Here is a 23,709-nt window from a genome sequence, read left to right as displayed (position 1 = left end):
GAATGTACTGTAAAACATTCGAATATTTTGATATTGTTAGCTGTCACCAGTAGGTACCATAGAAATAGTAAAACAATTTGCATAGGTACTTACCTACTTGATAATTTTTAGATTTTTCTTGTCGTTTCTGCAATTAAAAGCAATACACCAATACCTATTAGGTGTACTATTCGTGAAACATACCTATTGTTGATGTAGGTACTTTAGAATAGGTACCTATTGGGTAAAGTATTCGGATAGCATTGGAGTAGTGATAAAATAAGTTATAAGAGAGTGCTACCTACTTTAAATGCAACCATTGTCGAAAAATGCTTTTTAACAATTCAACTCCATTTGGTAAAGTGCTCAGATGACATAAAACAGCTCAAATCCAACCGATGTATAACTCATTGAACAACCAACCGTTCAAATTCTTTAAAGTGAATAAATGAAAGCCGATGTTTTATTAATAAAAACACAACGAACTTGACACTGTTGAATGAGTAGGTACGTAAACATTGTGTTTGCTATAGTTTTTATCTACCATGGATCGGGCCATTCTGAATCACATGTACGCTGGACATGCCTACCCCTCAGCCGTTACTTTCCCTATCTATGCATCAGCCAGTACTCTCGCTTCGAGCACGTGTCATCATGCAGTGACTACAGGCGAAATAAAGGGCTGCACATGATGGCTGTTATAAATCAATCTCTTACCAAATCTGCCAATCTGTGCATCTTTATCTAATAACCGATTTGTTTTATTTAAAATATATTTATTAATTAATGTTTTTTCAGAGGCCTTCAACACACATGCCCAGTATTCAATCCGATACCAACTTTCAGCGAGTTGATTTCAAAGTGGAGTATGTTGGCGACACAATAAGCCAAAGCATTCATGAGGAACCAAAACCCGGTTGCTCTTATTCTGAATGGAAACCAGTATATCAAGTAGGTACCTTCACAATATTATATGAAACTTGAACAATGCATGTAATGCAATGCAACAACAAATTAATCTTTGTTTTATTTGTTGTTGTTAGATTAGTTAGTTAGACTACCTAATATATTAAAGAAATATTAATAAAACTTGGGTAATAGGTACGCGCACTTTGGCGCGAAAGGTACTTAGGTTCTGGAACGTGACTCGAATTTTCTCAATAAATCGTTCCACTCCACCAGCCAAAAGAGCTATGTGCAGTAATTTCGAGTAAACACTTCATATCAAATCAAATTTATTTATTTTACATAATATAATGAACATAACAAATTATAAACACTTGAATCACTTGACCAGTTTTAGCATCAGAAACAAAAACACACCTTTGTTCATCCGTACTAGATTCGAAAAACAAAGATTTTATGGAATCATTTTGAATCGTGAAATAATTCAATGATTTCTTTTGTCTCGCACCCCACAGACAAGCAAACGTGGAGTAGAGGGTACAGTTGTTATCTTTCAATATAATCTTTAAATTGGCTATTTATTACCCACATAAATCAGTAGTTTCATCATTCAGACCAATTTATTTACATTGTCATTACGTATTTCTGCTGAAGCATCTTTAATTTACGAATCGTTAAAATATATCAGCGATTATTTGGTTGTGACAATATCTTTTCTTTAGAAATTTCCGGAATACATCATTGTTGAGTTGATAAAAGTAACATTGCATTGAATTTTGCAAAGGTAAGCACCTTTACCTAGTCACGACCCAGTGTTGAGGCGCCACTTTCTTCTGTCCATCGCCAACTCTCGTGTCTCCTCCCACCATGCCAGACCTGTTGCACGTAGATTGCTATCGAGGGCTCACCACGGCGACAGAACTCTTGAGGCTGTGCCACAAGTGTTCGTAAAGTCGCACTCGCTGGTGGCATCTGGAACACATGTCCCAGTCACGTAAGGCGTTTCTTCGCGATTACCCCAATCACTGAAGGCTGCTGTGTCTGCTCACTAAGGCATCTTCAAAAGAAATAGAAATAGAAAATAGTTTTCGATTTTCCGACCTATTTTCATCTTCAAATGGTCTGGATAATCGAGCTAACCTAGCTCAGGGAAGTTCCGCCTGTGATACTCAACGCAACATTGAATTGAGATTAATGTTTGTTACGCCAAGGTAAACGACTCCATAAGAGGTGGCAGAGAAAAAAACGTGCTGGTGAAATCTCGCATGCGTATATTAATTGTTAAATTATTTGTCCACGTTAGTCACATAACAAATACACGGTAGAACCGACAAGGTTCACTTCCATCTCACATCACAAGTCTTTCAGCGGATATATTTTACTTCGTATTCAAAATGCCCTCACAGGATTTGCTTCAGGTAGACTATATTATATTGTCTTAAGTATAAACTGATATGATTTTGTATTTAAGTATAAAGTTTATTTATTTTTTAGATCTCTTCAAAATACCTTAGCAATGTAAAATCGGAAAAGTATTTCGAGCGGATTGACTCAGACAATGAGATTGTTCAAGCGAATGTTCGCCAAAGCAATTATGAGCAATCTAGTTGCTGTTATTCCGAATGCAACCCAGGAAAGCAGGTAATATAACAAACAATCTATTCATTTAAAATAATCCACATACGATTTTAACGGTGTTAACTCTGAAAAAAAGCTCGATATCCGAATGGGAATGGCTTGAGAAACATTTAACTCGATGCTGAATGTCTGTGATCATCATATCAAATGCTGCCTATTGGACGCTTGCATTCTGACGGTGCTGCTTTACGGTAGCGAATCATGGCACCTCACGAATGCTCAGAGCAACCGTATACTGAGCTTTCAAAACAGAATTTTGCGACGGATACTAAATGTGCGGTGGTATAAATTTAGGAGTTGAGAGAACGTACCAAGCAGCCTCTCATCACGATGAGAGTGAAAAAGCGATGTTGGACCTAGTTCGGCTACGTGCTGCGGATGCTAGATGAGAACCGCCACCTGGATTGCCTGTTTTTCAAGCCGACCGGATTCCAGCGTCCTATAGTAATACTATCTATAGCGTGTATACGGCGGAGCTACGGAAAGTTGGTTTGCCCTGGAACGAATCAATAAGACCGGCGAGCGACAGGGATTCTTTGAGGCCCCGCGTGGTGTCCATTTGCTCCAATTAAGGGGCGGATATGGCCGAAGAAGAAAAAGAATAAGCTACCGAATTAAATTTACCTGTGCGAAAAAAACAGACGATTTAAATCGATTTTAACTAAAAAAACTTAGTAGAACTCACTTACCTTATTCAACACACAGTGAGTGCCAATTTAATAGTTTCCTATTTCTCTGATACTCCAACATGCGGTCATAATATAAACTTTCTCAACCGCCATGAATCTAATTCATAAAGGTCAGTTTCCAAATAGGAATGCAAAAATTTGACAATGACTTGGCTTAAGTGATATTATTATTTATTATTTAATAGAAAGGTGATGCAGTGTGTTTCTAACGCGGTACATAAGACTATTAAATTTTACTGATTTTCAATTTAGATGCAAGAAAGTGGAATTATCACACACTTCAAAAAACTCATCATTACGAAGTCAAGTAACAGGTTGGAAAGGTGCGGGTAAAGAAATGCAAACTAAATCGTATACTTAATTTGAGGAAGTTGATTTCAACGAAGAAAAGTATGTAGCTGATACAAAACCTCTAAGCAAACATAAGAATTCTAATTCCGGTATCTCTTTTTTATGATGTCGTGTAATTCGATTACTTACAAAATATTCTATAAATACTAGTCTGCTGCTTAAATAATATATATAGGTCGGCAGCGAATATATTTAGGTAGGAATAGGATGCTCTGATAAACATATATGGATGACTTATGTTTTTTTATAATTCCTCACAAGGTCAAATGAATATAATATCTAGTCAGATTCCATATAATTAGAGTTATATTTTTAGTCTTAATAATATATTTAAATCCTATGTGAGTTGACTGTAATAAAAATACTGATCTAGATAAGTATCTATTTCCCCTGACTTTATCCACCATGCTTGTCAAGATTACTATGTTTATTATTGAGATTTTTGATTTTAATTCGATATTTCACCTTCTTTTAGTTGATTTCTGCAACCACTGCCGTGACCTATTCTGGTAGTCTCGGATTGTCAGAAAGAAAAGTACACGACCCAAACGATGAAATACAGATTGGCTACCAAGACATTAAAAAAGAATTGGATGTATATGAAACGATTACTAATATAATAGTCAGTCGCACTGCTAAACGTAAGCATATTATACAATCTACCCTCACAGATCCAAAATTATTAGTAGCTATTATAAAGTTAGAGAAAAAATCATTTAATAAGGAAAATTTTGTGTGCAGTTTTTGTTTTGATTTTTTTGCTTCGCTATCTCAATTGAAGTTTCACAAAACGTGTCATAAAAAATCAATAGCGGCGACTGTTAATTATGTAAGCATGCGATCCGAATTCAAGAATCAAAACAAAACGACAGATTCTGATAAAAAACCATTTAAATGTGACCACTGTGATTACTCTTGTAAACAATCCGGAGTAATGAAAATACACAAAATGATTCATTCTGGTGAAAAGCCATTTAAATGTGATCAATGTAATTACTCTTGTATAAGATCTTGTGTTATGAAATGGCACAAAATGACTCATTCTGGTGAAAAGGCATTTAAATGTGACCAATGTAATTATTCTTGTATAACATCTTGTAATATGAAAAGGCACAAAATGACTCATTCTGGTGAAAAACCATTTAAATGTAAAAAATGTGATTATTCTTGTAAACAATCTGGTACAATGAAATCACACAAAATAACGCATTCTGGTGAAAAGCCATATAAATGCGACCGATGTGATTTCTCGTGTATAACATCCAGCAACATGAAAACACACAAAATAACTCATTCTGGTGAAATGCCTTTTAAATGTGACCAATGTGACTATTCTTGTAAACAATCTAGTAATATGAAAAGGCACAAAATGACTCATTCTGGTGAAAAACCATTTAAATGTGAAAAATGTGATTATTCTTGTATACAATCCGTAACGATGAATTCACACAAAATGACTCATTCTGGTGAAAAGCCTTTTAAATGTGACCAATGTAATTACTCTTGTAAAGAATCTGGTAATATGAAACAACACAAAATGACTCATTCTGGTGAAAAGCCATTTAAATGTAATCAGTGCAATTACTCTTCTATAACATCTGGTACCATGAAAAATCATAAAATGAATCATTCTGATGAAAAGCCATTTAAATGTGACCAATGTAATTACTCTTGTATAACATCTTGTAATATGAAAAGGCACAAAATGACTCATTTTGATAAAAGCCATTTAAATGTGACGAATGTAATTACTCGTATATAAAATGTTGTGATATGAACAGGCACAAAATGACTTTTTGTGGTGAAACGCCTTTTAAATGTGACCAATGTAATTACTCTTGTAAAAAATCTGGTGATATGAAAAAACACAAAATCACTCATTCTGGTGCAGAGCCATTTAACTGTGATCAATGTAATTACTCTTGTATAACATCTTGTAATATGAAAAGGCACAAAATGACTCATTCTTGTGAAAAGCCTTTTTAATGTGACCAATGTAATTACTCTTGTATAACATCTTGTGATATGAAAAAGCACAAAATGACTCATTCTGGTGAAAGGCTTTTTAAATGTGTCTAAGACTTGTAAAGAATCTGGTAATATTAAAAAACACAACGTCACTCATTCTGGTGAAAAGCCATTTAAATTCGACCAGTGTAATTCCTCTTGTATAATGTCTAGTAGAATGATAGTGCACAAGACGACTCACTTAAACTCGTTAAAATTGGCATGGTCAGCAGATTACGATCTTTCGATATTCGATCTAGTCATATGAAAAAACACAAAATGACTCATCTGGTGAAAAGCCATTTAAATAGTATTCTATAACATCGTGTAATATGAAAATACACAAAATGACCCATTCTGTTGAAAAGCCATTTCAATGTGACGTTGTAATTTATTATTCTTGTATAGTATATGGCACCATGAAAGTACTTAAAATGGCTCATTCTGGTAAAAAGCCTTTTAAATGTTTCCATTGTTATCACTCATCCACAAGTATAAAAATACACAAAAAGACTCATTCTGGTTAAAAACTATTTAGATATGACCATTGTAATATCTCATGTTTTCCTGGTGATATGAAAATACACAAAATGATTCATTGTGGTGGAAACCAATATTAACAATATAAATTAAGTGTACATGGGCAAAACAGGAAATGTCGCACAAAACTTAAAAATTGCTTAGGTTTTTGGAAAACTTATATTTCCACGTGTACTTTTATCTAACCTAATGAAAAAGTATAAAACAAATCATAGTCCTTCGATAACAACGTATTTCTCAATACCCCATACAGGTCCATATGTGGGACTTCCCATGACCTGTAATGATTTGCATCAAGGAATGTCAAACATCAACTCTTACGTTAAGCATTAAAATGTCCAATATATATTAAAACTGCTACACAAGTACCTTTTACCCGAAATTAAATTGTGAATTATGACAACTTTTGGTTTTGTGATATTTCTTGTTTTGCTAATTTACCCTTCAATAACTCTTGTGTTAGATCTGGTAATATGAAAATACACAAAACGACTTACTCTGTGAAATGCCATTCAAGTGTGTTCATTGTGATTACTTAAGTCGAACATATTATAGCATGAAATTGCATAAAAAGATACGTCATTCAGTTGTTAACATCTTAAATAGTCAACGCTTCTAGTTTTAGGTTGTTACTTATCGTTTTCAAAACTATAATTAATATGATTTGAATATGACATTAATATTTTCGAATTCTCTATCCTGTGTAACACTGGTCTAGTATATTATTAATAATCATCTATATGTATATGTAATACAAAATATGCTTGTTTGTTTGGTATTGAGTTGACAAACGATTGTGTGCCTTATTTATACTTATACAATGTTAATTTTCTTATCAGTATAATCTAGCCATCATCGTGACGTGTAGAGTACCTAACATAGACTATAAAAGCTTGAACAATGTTACGAAATTAACCGAATTTACGTAGAAAATCAGTAATTGATTCTATATTAAACGACTTATCATTATCAATATCAGCCTGAGGATCATTTAACTGCTGGATGAAAGCCTATCCAACATGGTTTCGCTCTTCCCGGTTCTGTGCATTACTATATTTATCAAAATTACATAATATGCAGCTATTTATATCATCATTAGCACCAGCCTGTATCAATCCATTTCTAGATGGAGAATTCCATTCCTCCCGGTCTAATGAATTCCTACAATTATCAAAATTTATAAGATTATAAAGATACATACCGCTATATTTATAATAGTCATCATTCCTAATCAATCCACTGCTAGGTGAAGGCTTCCCCTAGTTGATTCTGCCCTGTGCATTGTTTTATAATGCTAAATAATAGTCAATGTATAAGGAAAGTGCGAACTAACGATAATAGTGAGTGAAAAAGACAAACTTGTAAATAATCCTACACTTGGAAGCCCTATTGGCTCACGACCGTAGTAATAATTCTTTATATTATAATGAGACATAGTGTATTGATTTTTTTTTCATATAATAATGTTTCCAATATGTCTTAAAAGTAATATACATACCCAACTCCGCTCGGAGACTTCAACCATGTGTATTATTTTCTTGCTAAATTACGTACATAATCAAAGACTCCGAAGGGTTGCGCACTGTCCATAATTGCTACATGGCCTTCCCATCGGAGTTTATCTATTTTAACAAATTTTAATGCTGAGATACATTATGCTCGGAAGAGGTGGAAGAGCTCTTGGGTTTTGGTAGGCTCTGCTGACAGTCTACCTACTTCAAATGTTGATACAATAATTAATTTCTAAACGAATTCAAAATCAATCTTTCCTAGAAATAATAGATGCTGGCGGCTGTAGTCCTACCCATTAATAGTATCGGATTTCGAATTAGGCGTCATATTTTCGCTGAAACTCCAATGTGTGTTAGAAGGTAACTATATAGTGCTGTCATTAAAATTTCCATACCTATATAATATTGTGTTGAGTCCTTTGGTGATATTTCGGACACGTCCATAATCGTTATGGCTATTATACAACATAATTATACGCAACAATCTTTAATGATTGAATTCCAAGCATTGGTATTATTTGATTACGATTCGATTAACAAAATAAATCAAATCAATGTATAGACATGATCGCCGTTTCTATATTATATGGCAAATGTGATAACTGCAGGTCACGACACGGGCGGCAATTATTCACCAGTCTCTCCGACTGTCAAAAAAATAAACGGAATGAAGAAAGAATTGCCAATTTTCTTATTGAACTCTATTGTACATATTTACATTATTTTGCACATCTGAGAAAATATAATATAACCAATAGAAAAAAAATTGAAAAAATATGATACATCGAACCTGCGTCTCTCGGGATTTGCACCCATGCACATTGACCACTACGTTATAGGTATCATATCTAATTGCAACACATTTTAACTAATGGCTCTTAGAATACTTTGGTAGGTCATACAATACCAGAGTGGTCAATTTGCATGGGCGCGAAATTCGAGAGACGCAAATTCGATCCTGCTGGGTGTCGCATTTTCCTCATAAGAGACTTTTTCTATCGATTATATTGTTTTCTCAGAAGTGTTTTCAAAATTATCTATGATAAATAAAAAGAATGTTACATTCTTAAATCTAGCATGTGAGTCGCAATAAAGCGATTTCAACAAAAAGTTTGGATCCAAATAATGTGAAGAAATAAACGCTTGATAGGTAATTATGTATTAAGTAATTCAAAAAATAAAGTTTTGAATGTGTCTCATTTTATTATTAAAACAAGAACATTTTACATTTTTTGAATTTTCTCCAGAACATTGTGTATTTTTCGATAAAAAGTAGGTTCTAACATTATAATAAATTATCTAAAATAATTTTTTGGGAAATAAATCAGTGAACTACCAGCAGAGTTTTTATATAAAGGGTGTTTTTTTAGAGGTATAGAACTTTAAGCTGGCAGAACTTTTTTAATTGGCGGCCATTTTGTCAGCTGTTAAGTGATTTATGTTTAGTTTGGTTTGGCATTTCAACATGAATAGACTGACGCCTGAACAACGCTTCCAAATTGTGAAAATTTATTTTAAAACAAGATTGCCGTTGATCCCGATTTTCATAAGCGAATTTTGTTTAGCGATGAAGCTCACTTTTGGTTGAATGGATACGTCAATAAACAAAACTGCCGTATTTGGAGTGATGATAATCCTCAAGTGTATGTTGAGACACCGTTACATCTAGAAAAATTGACTGTTTGGTGTGCTTTATGGGCTGGTGGAATAATTGATCCGTACTTCTTTAAAAACGATGCTGGCCAGAACATTACAGTCAATGGTGACCACTATAGAGCCATGATTACTGACTTTTTCGTTCATCAATTGAACAACCATGATGTGCAGGAGCTGTGGTTTCAACAAGACGACGCAACTTGTCACACAGCTCGTGCCACAATTGATTTATTGAAGGAAACGTTTGGTAACCGCATAGATTTACGTTTCGGACCCGTGAATTGGCCTCCAAGATCGTGCGATTTAACGCCGCTTGACTATTTTCTGTGGGGATATGTGAAGTCGCTAGTCTACGCCAATAAGCCCGAAACGCTTGACCACTTGGAGGACAACATTCGCCGCGTTATTGCCGATATACGGCCACAAATGTTGGAAAAAGTCGTCGAAAATTGGACCTCCAGATTAGACTACGTCCGAGCCAGCCGTGGCGGTCATATGCCAGAAGTCATATTTAAATTATAATGCCAGAAGAGTATCTTTTGAATAAAGTAAATTTCATGTCAATATAAAAAGTCATCTTTGTTTTATTCCATTTCAAAGTTCTATACCTCTAAAAAAACACCCTATATAATTGATATTATATTGTCGAACAAGAACATCTTGCCCACATGTTAAAACTATGAACTTAAAATCCATCCCAGTGCAGCTAATCGCACTTCCGTTATCGAATTCAAAAGGCGCCCCCAAATTTGTCATTTCATTTTACGCCCCAGTGATGTTAGAATTATTATTATATTGTTCACTTTTGGTTTATTGCTAAGAATAAAAGTAGTCGTATCTAAAAAGAGAGCCGATACATTATTTAACACGCCTCTAGTACGCGTTGCCGCCATGACAGGTAAGTCACTGAGAAGTCTTCTGTATGCAACTACAGCGAGTTCCTGTCGTCGCCGATTTCTTGTTGTCGGACAGTAATCAAGCCTAGCAAGGCAATTGAGGTTATAACTACTCAGAATAGTGATCATATGAAATATAACAAAATATATATAGAATATTAATAGGTATTTATAAAAGAGTCAGTTATGTATCTAAGTTGTCTATATGTATTAATATAGATACATCGGGGATTTTATCGACTCATCACACAACTTCCTTACACAAAAGGTTATACACAAAAGGCTCAAAATAAATTTATATTAATCCGAGTTCACAATAAAAGTTAATAAATCGCATAAGTTTTCAAGATATTTAAAGTTCACACAATAAAATAGAAGTTATAATTAATTATAGAAACAAACAAGATCGCACGAGGTCCCGGGGTCACAATATTAAATGTTGGGAGCCGATGTCCAAAATTAAATAAGTCTGAATCCGTCCGACAGGGTTTGAATTGCACAAAAAGACTGTTGATGAAAATCGAAAAAATAAATTAGGTACCTACATGTGTCACAGAGATCTTCTTTAGGTAGGTAAGTACAAAAATGATAAATTGAATTCTTCGTTAGATATTCTGTAAAATAGTATGTAATTACAAATGGCTCATTTTTCGTTTTACAAATAGGTATATTATAATCACTATGAATCTCTGCAATGGTCTTACTTCCATCAATAAAACGTTTTGATGTATAAGCACGTGCATAATGGCTCTCAATTTTTGGAACAGACTATAAATTGATTAATTAAATGCCTTGCCTAATACTTTCGTCTACCTTCCTCTGCTTTCCGTGTTTTTCTCGTCGATCATTTTCAAGTAAAACGTCAACAACTTTTTTTTGTTTTCTAGGATACCTAGTACGAATTGGGCGATTGTTGATATCTAATGTGTTTTTAAAAAACAGTTTACACACTCGTTCTTGCTGATTATGTAAATGAAAATAAAAGGTGTTATTATTCTGCCTTTGGTTTCTCGTACCACCTATACGAATGTATCGACATTTGGCTGAATGATTCGCGTGCTACCTAATCGAAATATATTGCCTTTGCATTTCAATACCTATTTCTAAACTCCCGATATGCAGAGAACTTAATTCTCTCTTCCTCATTGATCTTCGTCGAAAATTTTCGCTTACATTTTTTCCGGACAAGCCGGTTTTATCTTCTTATTCCTAATTGTCTTGCTACTTGTATGTGATTTGTACTCCTTGCCGATATTTCTCGCCTTCAATACATTCGTCTTCCAAAAACCTTCATTTCTTTTTTTAATGGAGTTATCGAAATGGTAGTGTCATCTTCAGTTGACACTTTAAACAACTTGCGTTGAGAGTACTGCTCGAATCTAGAGAAAAAGTAATAGTTGAAGTGGTTTGATCAGTGATATTAATTGGAATATCCGGTTCATTGCTATTGTCAGTCTCACTATTTTGCACCGGTATGTAGGTTGTATTACCAATCAAATCTTCACTGTCTTCATAGCATGACACAATTACTTGAGGACGAAGAATCAGACTCATCAGATGAAGAACTGGAATAAGATTAATTGCCAGAAGCAGCACAAATATCTCTAGCATTTTAATTAATGGTATTATTTAACCAGCTGGGATCTCTGAAAAATAAAAATATATACAATATGTAAGTACTGTAACACCCATGATTATTGGGCCTCTCCCGATAGTCTAAATTACGTGCGTAATTATTTGGCGTAACCATGTTACCTGACCTTGTTACAAAGGATTGAGCAGTGCGGCTTAATGCTTATTTACCTATAACGGCTAGGCACAAAATATATGTTACAAACAACCAACTAGACAGGCTTCGATCCAACTTATTAAGGAACAAAAAGAACAGTGAGCCTCTAAAAGGAGAAATCGGTAAGGTAGGTTATGCGTACTAAGATTGTCCACTAAGATTGGCATCATGAAAAATCTAGCTACTATAAAAATATTCGTTCGTTCTCACATCAAAAAAATAAACTTAAGAATAAACAAATAATTAAGTATACGCAGATACTTACTAAAAAAACACTTGAAATCAGTCGGGTCGCAGCCTATGCAGTCTTTGCTGCTTCAGTCGGTAATTTCTCTTACGAGTATGGTTTGAAAATTACTAGTCATTTTTATAATAATTAAAATTTTAAAACTTAGGATATTTACAATACTTACTACTCAAATAATAAGAATTTTCTTTCAACAAAAAAGGTAAAGCGTTTTTTATTAATGGTTAACAGTAACAGACTAGGTGTTAAATGTTTTATTAAAACATTTGCTTGAAACTAATTTGTGGAAATAAAGTATTCGACAGCTGTAGAGTATAAAAGCCAGTAGCTGAAAGTTAAATTACTGGATATGAGTCGTCTTACAGTAATCGTTTGACAAAGTTCGTAGTATATATTACACGAATATACATTATGATAGTTTACAATATGGTGTATAAAAGTATTTGGTATACATAATTATACATCAGCAACTGCATTTTGATCTGGCGTTTGATTTGTAGTCAGCAGTGGCGAAGGGTGGAGGTATGTTGTTAAGATCCGCCATAAATAGTGCACATTAACCTTTTTCAGTGAAATGTATATGTTTTTATTGAAATAAGACTACATTTTACACATGGTGTTGGTTGAGTTTTAAAAATCAATTAAGCCCTGTCTTAACCAAACCATAATAGTATTGGTATATTTTAGGCGATATGACAAAATTGTGCACATTTTTTCATTCTTACTTATTTGTTTTCGTTAGATTAAGAATACGTATTACACATATTGTTGGTTCATTTTTTCAATTCATCAAGCTATGCCTAAACCAAACTATAATAGATAAAAAATATTATTCTATCTATAAAATATCCAAATTTGTGTATCATTTAATTGCATAATTTTAAATATTTTATAGATATACGAGTAATTTTTGACTATTATCTATTATGGCTTGGTTTTCGCAGGGCTTAATTGAATTTTAAAATCTACCAACACCATCTGTAAAATGTAGTCTTATTTCAATGAAAACAAGTATGTATGACTGACAAAGTTTAGTGTGCAATATGTATGGCGGATCTTAACAGCCTACCTCCACCTTTCGCCACTGGTAATCAGTATATTAGTGATCAAATATCTATTTTTAACTTATTAAATTATTCGACCGCAAAATTATTTTTTTTGCGACTCATATAACGGTAAACAAGTTGACTGTTTAGCTGGATCAGCAGATTGATTGACGAAATGAAATTCGGTGTTGCAATGGAAAATTAGTCGAATAATCCTTTCCCATAGTATGACATTATATTTGTAATAATAAATAAAATTCGCAAACTACTCGAATTTAAACCGCTGACTCGTTCAAAATAATTATGTACCAGAATATAATGTTTATGTATTACTTTTGACTGTATAAATAACTAATAATGATTTATCAAAATATCACTCGAATCTAAGTACCTGGATCGGTACTATCTCAGAAGGTAGATAATATGTACTGTCATTGTATTTATACTATTGTGCCGATCGTTACGCTGCTAATAAAACTCGCTCCTGCATACATCTTCGTCTTCTTCATTATCATCCTCAACACCATAACCCACACATCGAACACCACAATAGTGACACCAACAGATTCATTAATATCGGAATAAACTCACTGTTTTTAAAAACAGTCTCCGATTATATAATTTTTTTCACCAAAGTAAGCCATTTTATGTAATTTTATTCTAGTGGATTATTTACAAGAGTCGTTAGATTGGCACATTTAATTGGATTTTATTACCAGAATGAGTCAATTTGTGTTTTTTCATATCACTAGATGTTATACAAGAGAAATGACATTGATCACATTTAACTGGTTTTTCACCAGAATGAGTCATTTTGTGTTTTTTCAGAGAACCAGATGTTATACAAGAGTAATTACACTGGTCGCATTTAAATGGCTTTTCACCGGAATGAATCATTTTGTGTATTTTCATATGACAAGATTGGATACAAGAGTAATTACATTGGTCACATTTAAATGGCTTTTCATTAGAATGATTCATTTTGTGAAATTTCATACCACTAGATCGTTGGCATGAAAAGTCACATTGGTTACATTTAAATGGTTTTTTAACAGTATTTTTTTCTTTTTTCTTTAGATTCTTGAAATAAGATATTTTATGACACGCTTTGTGAATGTTTAATAGAGATAACGATTCAAAGAAATTAAAACAAAAACTGCACACAAAATTTTCGTTATTAAACGATTTTTTCTCTAATTTTATAACAGCTACTAATAATTTGGGATCTGAGACGTTAAATTGTTTATGCTCACGTTTAGCAGTGCTACTGACTATATTAGTAATCGTTTCACAAGCCCCCAATTCTTTTTTAATGTCTTGAGAGTCAATCTGTATTCCATCGTACTTCTAAGATTCTCTCTGATAATCCGAGAGTATAGAAATAGGGCATGTCAGTGGTTGCAGGAATCAACTAAAAGAACGTAAAGTACTGCATTTTAAGATGAAGATAAATGACATAGGTACATATATCTGAGAATAAAAATTAAAAAATCAAACACCCTTAAAGGTCGACTAGTGCTAGGTCAAACTAGAGATGATAATATGATATTTTCAAAGTATAAGACTAGACATTTCTTAAATGTTGTAGAAAATTTATTTATATAATTTTATGCTTTATTATTTATTGAATTTGTATTAAATATTTGATGTTGGCATAAAGTATTTTTATTACATCTATATACATAAAACAAAGTCGGGTTAGTTACACCATTTATAACTCGAGAACGGCTGGACCGCTTTTCACGATCTTTGATTTTTTGGATTTGTCTTAGCCACGAATAGCAGAATAACCATTAAAACATCGGATAAATCACGGAAAAAATAAATTATGAAGAAAATTATTTTCTCATACATTTTGACATTTTGAACAATGAACCTCGTGCATTCGAAAATAAAAGAAAATCACAAAAAAATTAAATCCGTATATAACGCCATCTCTGATACATGACAGAAACGATAATCAAGAAACAAACAAACAAACAAAAGAAAGAATGATAGTCGAAATGTCTAACTGTCAATGGTGTAGTGTGCCCAACATTTCGTGCTTCATGTCAAGAGCTCAATTTGCTTGAAAACGATACTCATTGGGATATGACAATCGCTGAAGCAATTAATTCTACATCTCCAAATCAGATACGCACATTATTTTCTATCATTATTTCGACATGCTTTCCATCGAATCTACCTGAACTGTGGAAAAAGTACAAGGATGACATGTCAGAAGACATTTTACATCGAATTCGTGTCAGTTCAGGGAATCCCGATCTTAAGGTGAATGACGAGATACATAACCAGGCTTTGCTATTGATCGAATACATGTGTTACCTTATGTGCAGCAGTTTTTAGTCAAGTTAGGAATGCCAACGCCACATCGTGGAATGAACGACGCTTTCAATCGAGAATTGGAACGTGAACGTGAATATGATCGAGATGCATTGAACCAATCAGTTCGAACGAATGTATCACTGTTGGACCCCTTAACAGAAAGAAGTGTACGATACGTTAGTGAAATCAATTGATGATGGAAATGGTGGCTTATTTTTCCTCTACGCGCCCGGTGGAACTGGGAAGACATTCCGCATATCATTGATTTTGGCTACTGTTCGTGCGAGATCCGAAAATGCTTGCTAGAAGGATGCCGAACGTCTCATTCAACGTTGAAATTGCCCTTAAACCTTCAAACGACTGAAAAACCGACATGCAACATTGCGAAACACTCAGCAATGGCCAAAGTTTTGGTAGCAAGTAAAATCATCACCTGGGATGAATGCAAAATAGCGCACAAACGCGCATTGAAAGCACTCAATCGAACTATGAAAGATCTGCGCAATGACTCAAGAAGTTTTGGAGGCTCAATAATTCTACTATCTGGCGATTTCCACCAAACACTACCAGTCATTCCAAGACCGACCGCTGCCGATGAAATAAATGCTTGCCTCAAATCATCGATCATCGCTATGTGAAGAAACTTCAGCTGACGACAAACATGCGAGTTGCATTGCTAAACGATCCATTTGCCAAAGATTTCTCCAAACAATTGCTGACTATCGGTAACGGCCATGTTCCTGACGATGAATCGAACGGATTGATTTCGTTTCCGCTGAATTTTTGAAATTTAGTCTCAACTAAGGACGAACTCATCAACAAAGTGTTCCCGAACATCATTGCTAACCACAAAAATCACAATTGGTTGAGTGAACGAGCATTATTGCGGCAAAGAACAAAGACGTGGATCACTTAAACTTCACAATTCAAAATCAAATCGTTGGTCCACTGCATTCCTTTAAATCTATCGACTGTGTAACAAACGAAGACGAACCAACCAACTATCCAACTGAATTTTTAAACTCATTGGATCTGCCTGGCTTGCCACCGCACAATTTACAACTGAAGGTTGGCTCGGTAGTCATCATGCTTTGAAATCTAAAGCAGCCAAAACTATGTAGCGGAACGCGTTTGGTGGTGAGAAAACTCATGGGCAATGTGATTCACGCGACGATAATCGAAGGAATGTTTAAAGGTGAGGAAGTTCTCATTCCGAGAATGATCCCAACCGATATCCTATTCGAGTTTAAACGAATTCAATTCCCAATTTTTCGTGCATTCGCCATAACGATCAACAAATTACAAGGCCAATCCTTGAGTGTTTGTGGCCTAAATCTATAAAATGAATGTTTCTCTCACGGTCAATTGTACGTAGCATGTTCATGTGTCGGCAAACCATCTGCTTTATTCGTTTTCGCACCTGACAACAAAACGAAAAATGTCGTATATCACAAGGTGCTTCAACGAAGGGAATCGACCCGAGTGCAACCCATCCAGCAAATAATTTAACAGAAAGTAGTGCAACAATACTATGCGAATCATTTCGATTCGCTTCAATAAAGCAAATGCCTTGCTGCCACGTGAATTACATTTTTTTTTTCTTTTGACCATGTCCGATCCTAATAGGATCATATGGGCCATAGCCAGAGTAAAGGTTTGTATTAACAGATTTTATTTTTACGAGAAATGGATGTCAGCCACTTGCTCAACCTATTAGGACCATACTCTGACTCATGTACGAATTAAAAACAATATGTGAACTTGCCAGACCCAGGATTCGAACCTGGGACCCTCGACACTATACACCGGCGCTTAATCCACGCAGTCATCGTGGGTGTACAGTTCAATGTAATTAAAATACTTTTCATTTTGATTTGATTTTTGCACATTTATTGAACTTCTTCATTTTGAGTATTCATTTTAACTTAATAAAAAACTGAATTTAATTCAGCTAATAAGTTAACACAATTCATTCATTCATCATTCTGAGGCGGTACAAAGTTCGCCGGGTCAGCTAGTATAATAATATATTTTAAACCTCTCGATTTAATGGTTTCAGTACATTAATGTGCCATGGAGATTTCACTTTTAAAAATTATTAATTTTTCAACGCATTTATAAAGCTATTAGTAAAATTGTTGTTAGTATTATATACTTGATAAAATAATTACGGTATAAAATTATATATATTATAAGTGTGAAAGCAAAACTGACACAGTCTAACAAGAATTACGAATGCTGATTAATTTGTAATAATTATCGACCCTAGAAGAGGTAGTATTTTTTTAAATACGCCATATCTTTTGGTGGACTTCCTCATCATACTTAGCGCTCTATTCGCTTCAAACAGACTTCGGACATGTGCTCGTCTGGAATGTCATTTTTTTGTCAAAAAGTAACTCAAACGCATTGGGGTTGTATTCATATAATAATGTTTATAAATGCGTGTATTATTACTAGCCAAGTATCAACAAAGCAATGGCATGTCTATGTTATTCAAAGTTAAAAAAAATACAACCTAACATTCCGACATCTAAATGAATATTTTTAACGAATGATACCAATAAAATTAAACCTTCGTATTTTTTTTACTTTTTTAAAAATAAAAAATAAATTATTACGATTTGTTTTTTAGTTCGCGTAAACTACTATGCTTTATTTTTTTTTCCAATCGTTCAACAACAAATTATTAATATCATTTTGTTCATCACCTTAATTTTTCATAATAAAAAATACACTAATCGGCCAAATACCAATATTCCACTATTGCCAATACTAACTAGTGCAGCGCTATGGGTATTATGTATGGCAACATTAAAATTTTATAAGTATAATCAGTTTAATTGCATAGATCGAAAAAACGATTTTAGAATCTCTTTAATTATTTAAGATAATAGTAGGTAGATATCTATTTTTTTTTTACATATAATTAATTTCCTTTTTGATATTATGTGCGCTGGCTGGATACGTACGCTATGAATCAAAATGTAGGTATCAGGCGAACATACTATTCTAGGACGTGTACAATTCTGTAGCGCTCTAATGCATTTATTTATAATGTTCTATATTTGAAATAATATAGGCAATGGCGTCACCTCTTAAATTAGTTAGTACATGTATCTTCTTGATATTTCTAAGCGCCTGGTATAATGAAATCAAATCAAAAAGTATGAGAGACAGTAAGTATGCGATGAGATGTTCAATTTGATTGACGGAGCTCTAACGGTCTAATGTTAGATGCATTTGCAAATAATGATAATATTGCATTCGTGTTACAGGTACAAATACCTCTTGGATGTTCTGACCGCCTGATACACCGACACTAAATCAAAAAGTATCCGTATCCTATTTGGCAACTGACCAAAATAAATCAGGTTAATTATCAGAAGGAATATTTGGAGCATCATCAAAAAATAAACTACTAAATTGGCACCCACAATGTGTTCAACAAGATGAGCATGTTCCACTTAAAACCTAGTGAAACCGTTAGAATTTTAGACCACCGGTGAGTGGAATTCGTTGCCCTATCACGCACATTAAAGTATTATTTTTTTCAGTTGCAACACCATTATAATTGTATGTAGGTAAGTACCTGATTTTCTGGGTTGCATTCGGAATAAGAGACACTGCGTTGAAGGTTATCATAATTGGTTTGCTCTACTTCCTCTTGAATAATCTCATTCTCTGAGTCAACCCGCTCGAAGTCAATCTCTGATTTTAAATTGGTAAGGTATTTTGAAGCGATCTAAAAAAATACATTGATTTCATAAATATAAAAGCATAATTGTTGTTTTTATTTAATAAAACGCAATTTTTTTGTAGTACTTATTCCACTTTTAATTAAGAGTTTAGGACTGGTTTCGTCCGCCTCAGAGGGACATTTTCAACTAAATACTGAAATAAGTACTACAAAAAAATTGCGTTTTATTAAATAAAAACAACAATACAATGCAGTTCCACCATGAATTGACAGTTAACAAAATAAAAGAAAATAAAAGCATAATATAAGTGTCTTCTTATGAAGATGTAATATGGTGTACCGAAGAATTGTGTGTGTAATAAAGTGTGTTAGTGGATCAACAGATCTTTGCCTTCTATTAAAAAGTTCTTCTTCGACCATGTCCGATCCTAATAGGATCATATGGGCCTCCACAGAGTAGAGGTTTGTATTAACAGATTTTTGTTTTTACGAGAAATGGATGTCAGCCACTTGCTCAACCTATTAAGTCCATACCCTGACTCACACACATATTGAAAAACAATATGTGTACTTGCCAGACCCAGGACTCGAACAGTTACACCTCAATAAATATGTCCAAAAAAGTCGATTGTTTTCGATCAATAAATACTTTTGTTGCAAAAACTAAGCCTACCTACCATAAAGTTAGTCAATAAAGAAATGAACCTAATGACAAAAAATCTGTGATAGCATAGTCATTTCGTTAGTACGAAATATATAATTACAATCCTTTGTTAAAATATGTATGTATATATATTGAATTTTCGCCCATCCACGTACCATTACATGTGCTTAATTTAGTTTGTAAATATACTCCACAATATAACTCATAACACTTTAAAAGCATGGATAATTAATTACAGACATTTTCAAATACATTATATTATATTTGCCTTGCTTTATCTGTCTGTAACGCTCGGCAACAGCACAGCACACACACTCTTTTTCCTGTTTGCGCATTACATGTTGAAAGCATCGAGCCCAACTACAAGAATTTTGATTGGTGACACTGCTACCCGGTGTATAGAAACTAGTTATTATAATACTTATCTAGAAAAACACTTGGCTTGAATCCTGTTTCACACGTAAGTAAGTACCTACCTAAGTAGTGATGTGAAAATCCCGGGAATTTTACAATAATTTTACTTGCTCGATCATATCAAATGTTTCGGTACCTTCGTATTGAACATAAGACCACATTTTATTTCGTAATTCGCTACTCCTCACACATTAAACAATAATACTAAATACTTGAGATGAAACATTGCTCTAAAATAGTAAATGTGCAGAACAAAACATCGCTGTAGATGCGCACAGTACTGGGATTAATAATATGTAACACATTTATGAGACACACTTAATGAATGTCAATAATAAAACACCAAATATACGAAAGAACAGGGAGTCCTTTTCGCAAATCTAGTACCTATCCAAAAACCAAGCACCGAAGAAGCTAAAATCTAAACATTGATATATTATGTAGCATTTTGTTCGTTACGATAAATTTATATAAGACATATTCTTACATAATACGCTGTATTCAATGGTATAACAATAACGGAACCAAAAAGACATGATCACTTACAAACACGATATATGTATATTACACAATATTGTATAAGTATGTAAGCACCTGATTTATTGGCTCGCATTTTGAATATGAGCAGCCAGGTTGCGGATCACTGTCTTCAACAAATTCTTCTTTAAAATCAACTCGTAGAGGGTCAATCTCAGTTTTAATACTGGCAAGGCTGGTTACAGGGCTCTGAAAAACAGGACAGAAGGTATTTTATAATACGTGTTTACGCCTATATTGTTATTATGCGTTGAGCGCAAAAACATGGGCGTTTCTGCATGTGACCTATTATCACTGTTCGACAGTCTCGCTATAATTAATAAACGTCCGACAGCTGTCTTTATATGAATGAGAGTAGTTAGCCTGCAGCCCTAGAGACGCAGAACCTATAGGTAGGTACTTTGTCAAACAATCGTTATTACTTAAGTGTCAACACAGCGGTGTATAAGTGTTATTGCATGTTTCAGTTAGTGAAGTCCAATATGTCACGCAACTGTTTTATTTGCATCATTAAGAAACCACTTCAACATAGAAAAAACATTTGTTTACAATGATTAATAAGTATAGAAAACCTAACCTCAATATTGCCGTAGACATCGTAAGCATTCTCCTGCTTTATACGAATGTTTGTAAGCGGATTGTTTGGATGGATTATTGGCACATCATCTAACCATTGCTGCCCATCTTCAAAAGCATCAAGTTCACGGTTTATATCCATTTTACGAAGTTTAATTGACGCAAAAATGTCACAAGACTCGGTAAGTAGATTGACAGACGTGACAATAGAAAATTGACTAAACTATATTCATCTCTCGGCCATAGACAAAACATCTGCATTGTCACTGCGACAACTTTACAGACGTACAAACTTATCTATAGAATGGCCAAAAAAGGAACTACGAACAATAATAGGACGCCTTTTTGAAAATTTCATTCGAATGTCAGATTTTGTCCAGTTACGAGTCTTGATTGGGTTGTTTTCGACAATGGCTCTCCCATCCCATTCTTCAGATAAGTTTGTAGGTCTGAATGCTGTTGACGATATTCTGAACAAAATCGTTACCTACCTACAACTACATCATAGGTAATATGGTATAATGTATTGTCATGTTATTTTATAACATAACACACTAAGCCAAGGAAGTCTTTACGAGGGCAACACTACGCAAAAGTACGACCGGATCGCGCCTGCGCACGGGATAGTTTGTACGGAGTTCGTGACACTATTTCCGGCGCTATACGAGATAGCGGGCTTTTTACACGAAGGTGAAGCAGGAGTCGATCTCTCAGTCTTGATCGTTCGAAGGAAGCAGACGTCTGGGCCAGTTCCGAGCCTCGGACCCTGGGCACAGGGCTTTCGATTTCCTGACGTTTTGGAGACGTGGACGATGGTCATCCGAAGGACGTCCCCCCACGCCAGGAGATCGGAGGAACTCCACGGTTCCCACACGTTTGAAGACGGACCCCTCGATTCTGTCCTGGAAGTAATCGAGGGCAGCGAAAAGGCTGGAGAGCCTTTTGTGTAATTGGTATTTAATGTTCTTTTATGTTACGGTCCACCGAATTAGTCTTTGTTTCGAATTAGCTTTTGGGTATTTGTTCTAATTTGTTTAAATATTATATCGCATTAGGTGCTCGTGATTCACTTGAGTAATTATACTTCTCTATACACTGTAGCCCGCAAGTTATCTTATTTATTAATATACAATTGTTGAAATTTCTCTACTTGCTTTTCATTTAATTTTCCTTATCACTATTGTCTCTATGCATCAACATAGAGTGGCGCTCAAATCCGAGATATTTATATTTATTCCATCTTTATGTACTTTATTATAATACAGGAACATCCAACGAATGAGTATAGTAACCGGACAGGTAACTGAGGTCTTAGAGGTAATTGTCAAGCCATTCACGACCCTGCCTCCTATTTCCCCGAGTCTCATGCTTATCCCTATCCTATATCCCCATCCATACCTATCCCATCCCCCTGTCAAAATCAATCCATGATATTGGCGCCCCACGTTAAAATTGGAGAATGATTTTGAGCGGGTTGACTCGGAGAATGAGATTGTTCAACATGATGTAGAGAAGAGCTATTGTGATAACCCTCAACCTACTTATTCCGAATGCTACACAGAACATCAGGTATACAACAATCTATTAATATTAAAAAATATACATACCTACCATCATAAAGGTATCACAGAAAAAAAATATGCGTGAAAGGGCAACGAATAAATTCGATTAGATGAAGCGAAAAACTGACGTTTTCTAAGAGAGTTTCCTAAATTTTTTCTGCGATGGAACACTGACTATTTTGTATGGTAGGTAAATTCAATCAATAAAAAATGAGAAAAACAAAAAGTTAGCACTTTAAGCAGTGGACTGTAATTTGAGGATGCTGATGTACGGATTACGGAACTAGGAGGTAGGGGGTTTACACAGGATACCAGACACGGACCTTTTTATGTTGAGAGGGCTGTCGTTCGCCAGAGTCAGTTCGGTGTTCACGTACTCACGCACGGTTCGGTATGCAACTCTCACGGTTTCACTTGGTTTTTGGAATGAATGATGATGGAAAGTTCAAGATGGATGATAGACGCGACGTTCGCTCAAACCGTATCAGATTTAGCACACCGACGGTCGAACATAATATGTATTTTGAGTCACTCTGTTTTTAACGCGGCCTCTTTCGTATCAGACAGAGCGCGATAGCCTTAACAAGCCTATGTCCCTCAGCTGTCTTGAAGTAGCTCGTGATATCTAAATGTTATTCGCAATCATGGTCGTCTCATGATCCGTCTGCTAGTCACC

The 23,709-nt window shown here is 34.5% G+C and overlaps 2 protein-coding genes across 2 annotated transcripts in view; both read right to left on the bottom strand.

Annotated features, from left to right (window-relative positions):
• Positions 1 to 23,709, bottom strand: part of LOC147076129 (uncharacterized) — a 208,942-nt gene that overhangs the window by 138,563 nt on the left and 46,670 nt on the right. The window lies entirely within an intron of this gene.
• On the bottom strand, positions 13,943 to 21,685 carry LOC147076132 (uncharacterized). Its single transcript, XM_085941416.1, has 4 exons — positions 21,473 to 21,685; positions 20,953 to 21,084; positions 19,173 to 19,325; positions 13,943 to 14,666 (listed from the first exon to the last, which is right to left on the bottom strand). Exons 1-4 carry the CDS (start codon positions 21,611 to 21,613, stop codon positions 14,580 to 14,582), a joined length of 513 nt encoding a protein of 170 aa, XP_085797542.1. The 5' UTR covers positions 21,614 to 21,685; the 3' UTR covers positions 13,943 to 14,579.

Source organism: Rhyacophila brunnea, unplaced genomic scaffold, assembly GCF_057557595.1.
Source record: "Rhyacophila brunnea isolate RB1 unplaced genomic scaffold, BYU_Rbru_1.0 scaffold_13, whole genome shotgun sequence".
Lineage (NCBI taxonomy): Eukaryota > Metazoa > Arthropoda > Insecta > Trichoptera > Rhyacophilidae > Rhyacophila > Rhyacophila brunnea.
Note: the sequence above shows the minus strand (reverse complement) of the source record. Positions and strands in the feature narration are given on the sequence as shown.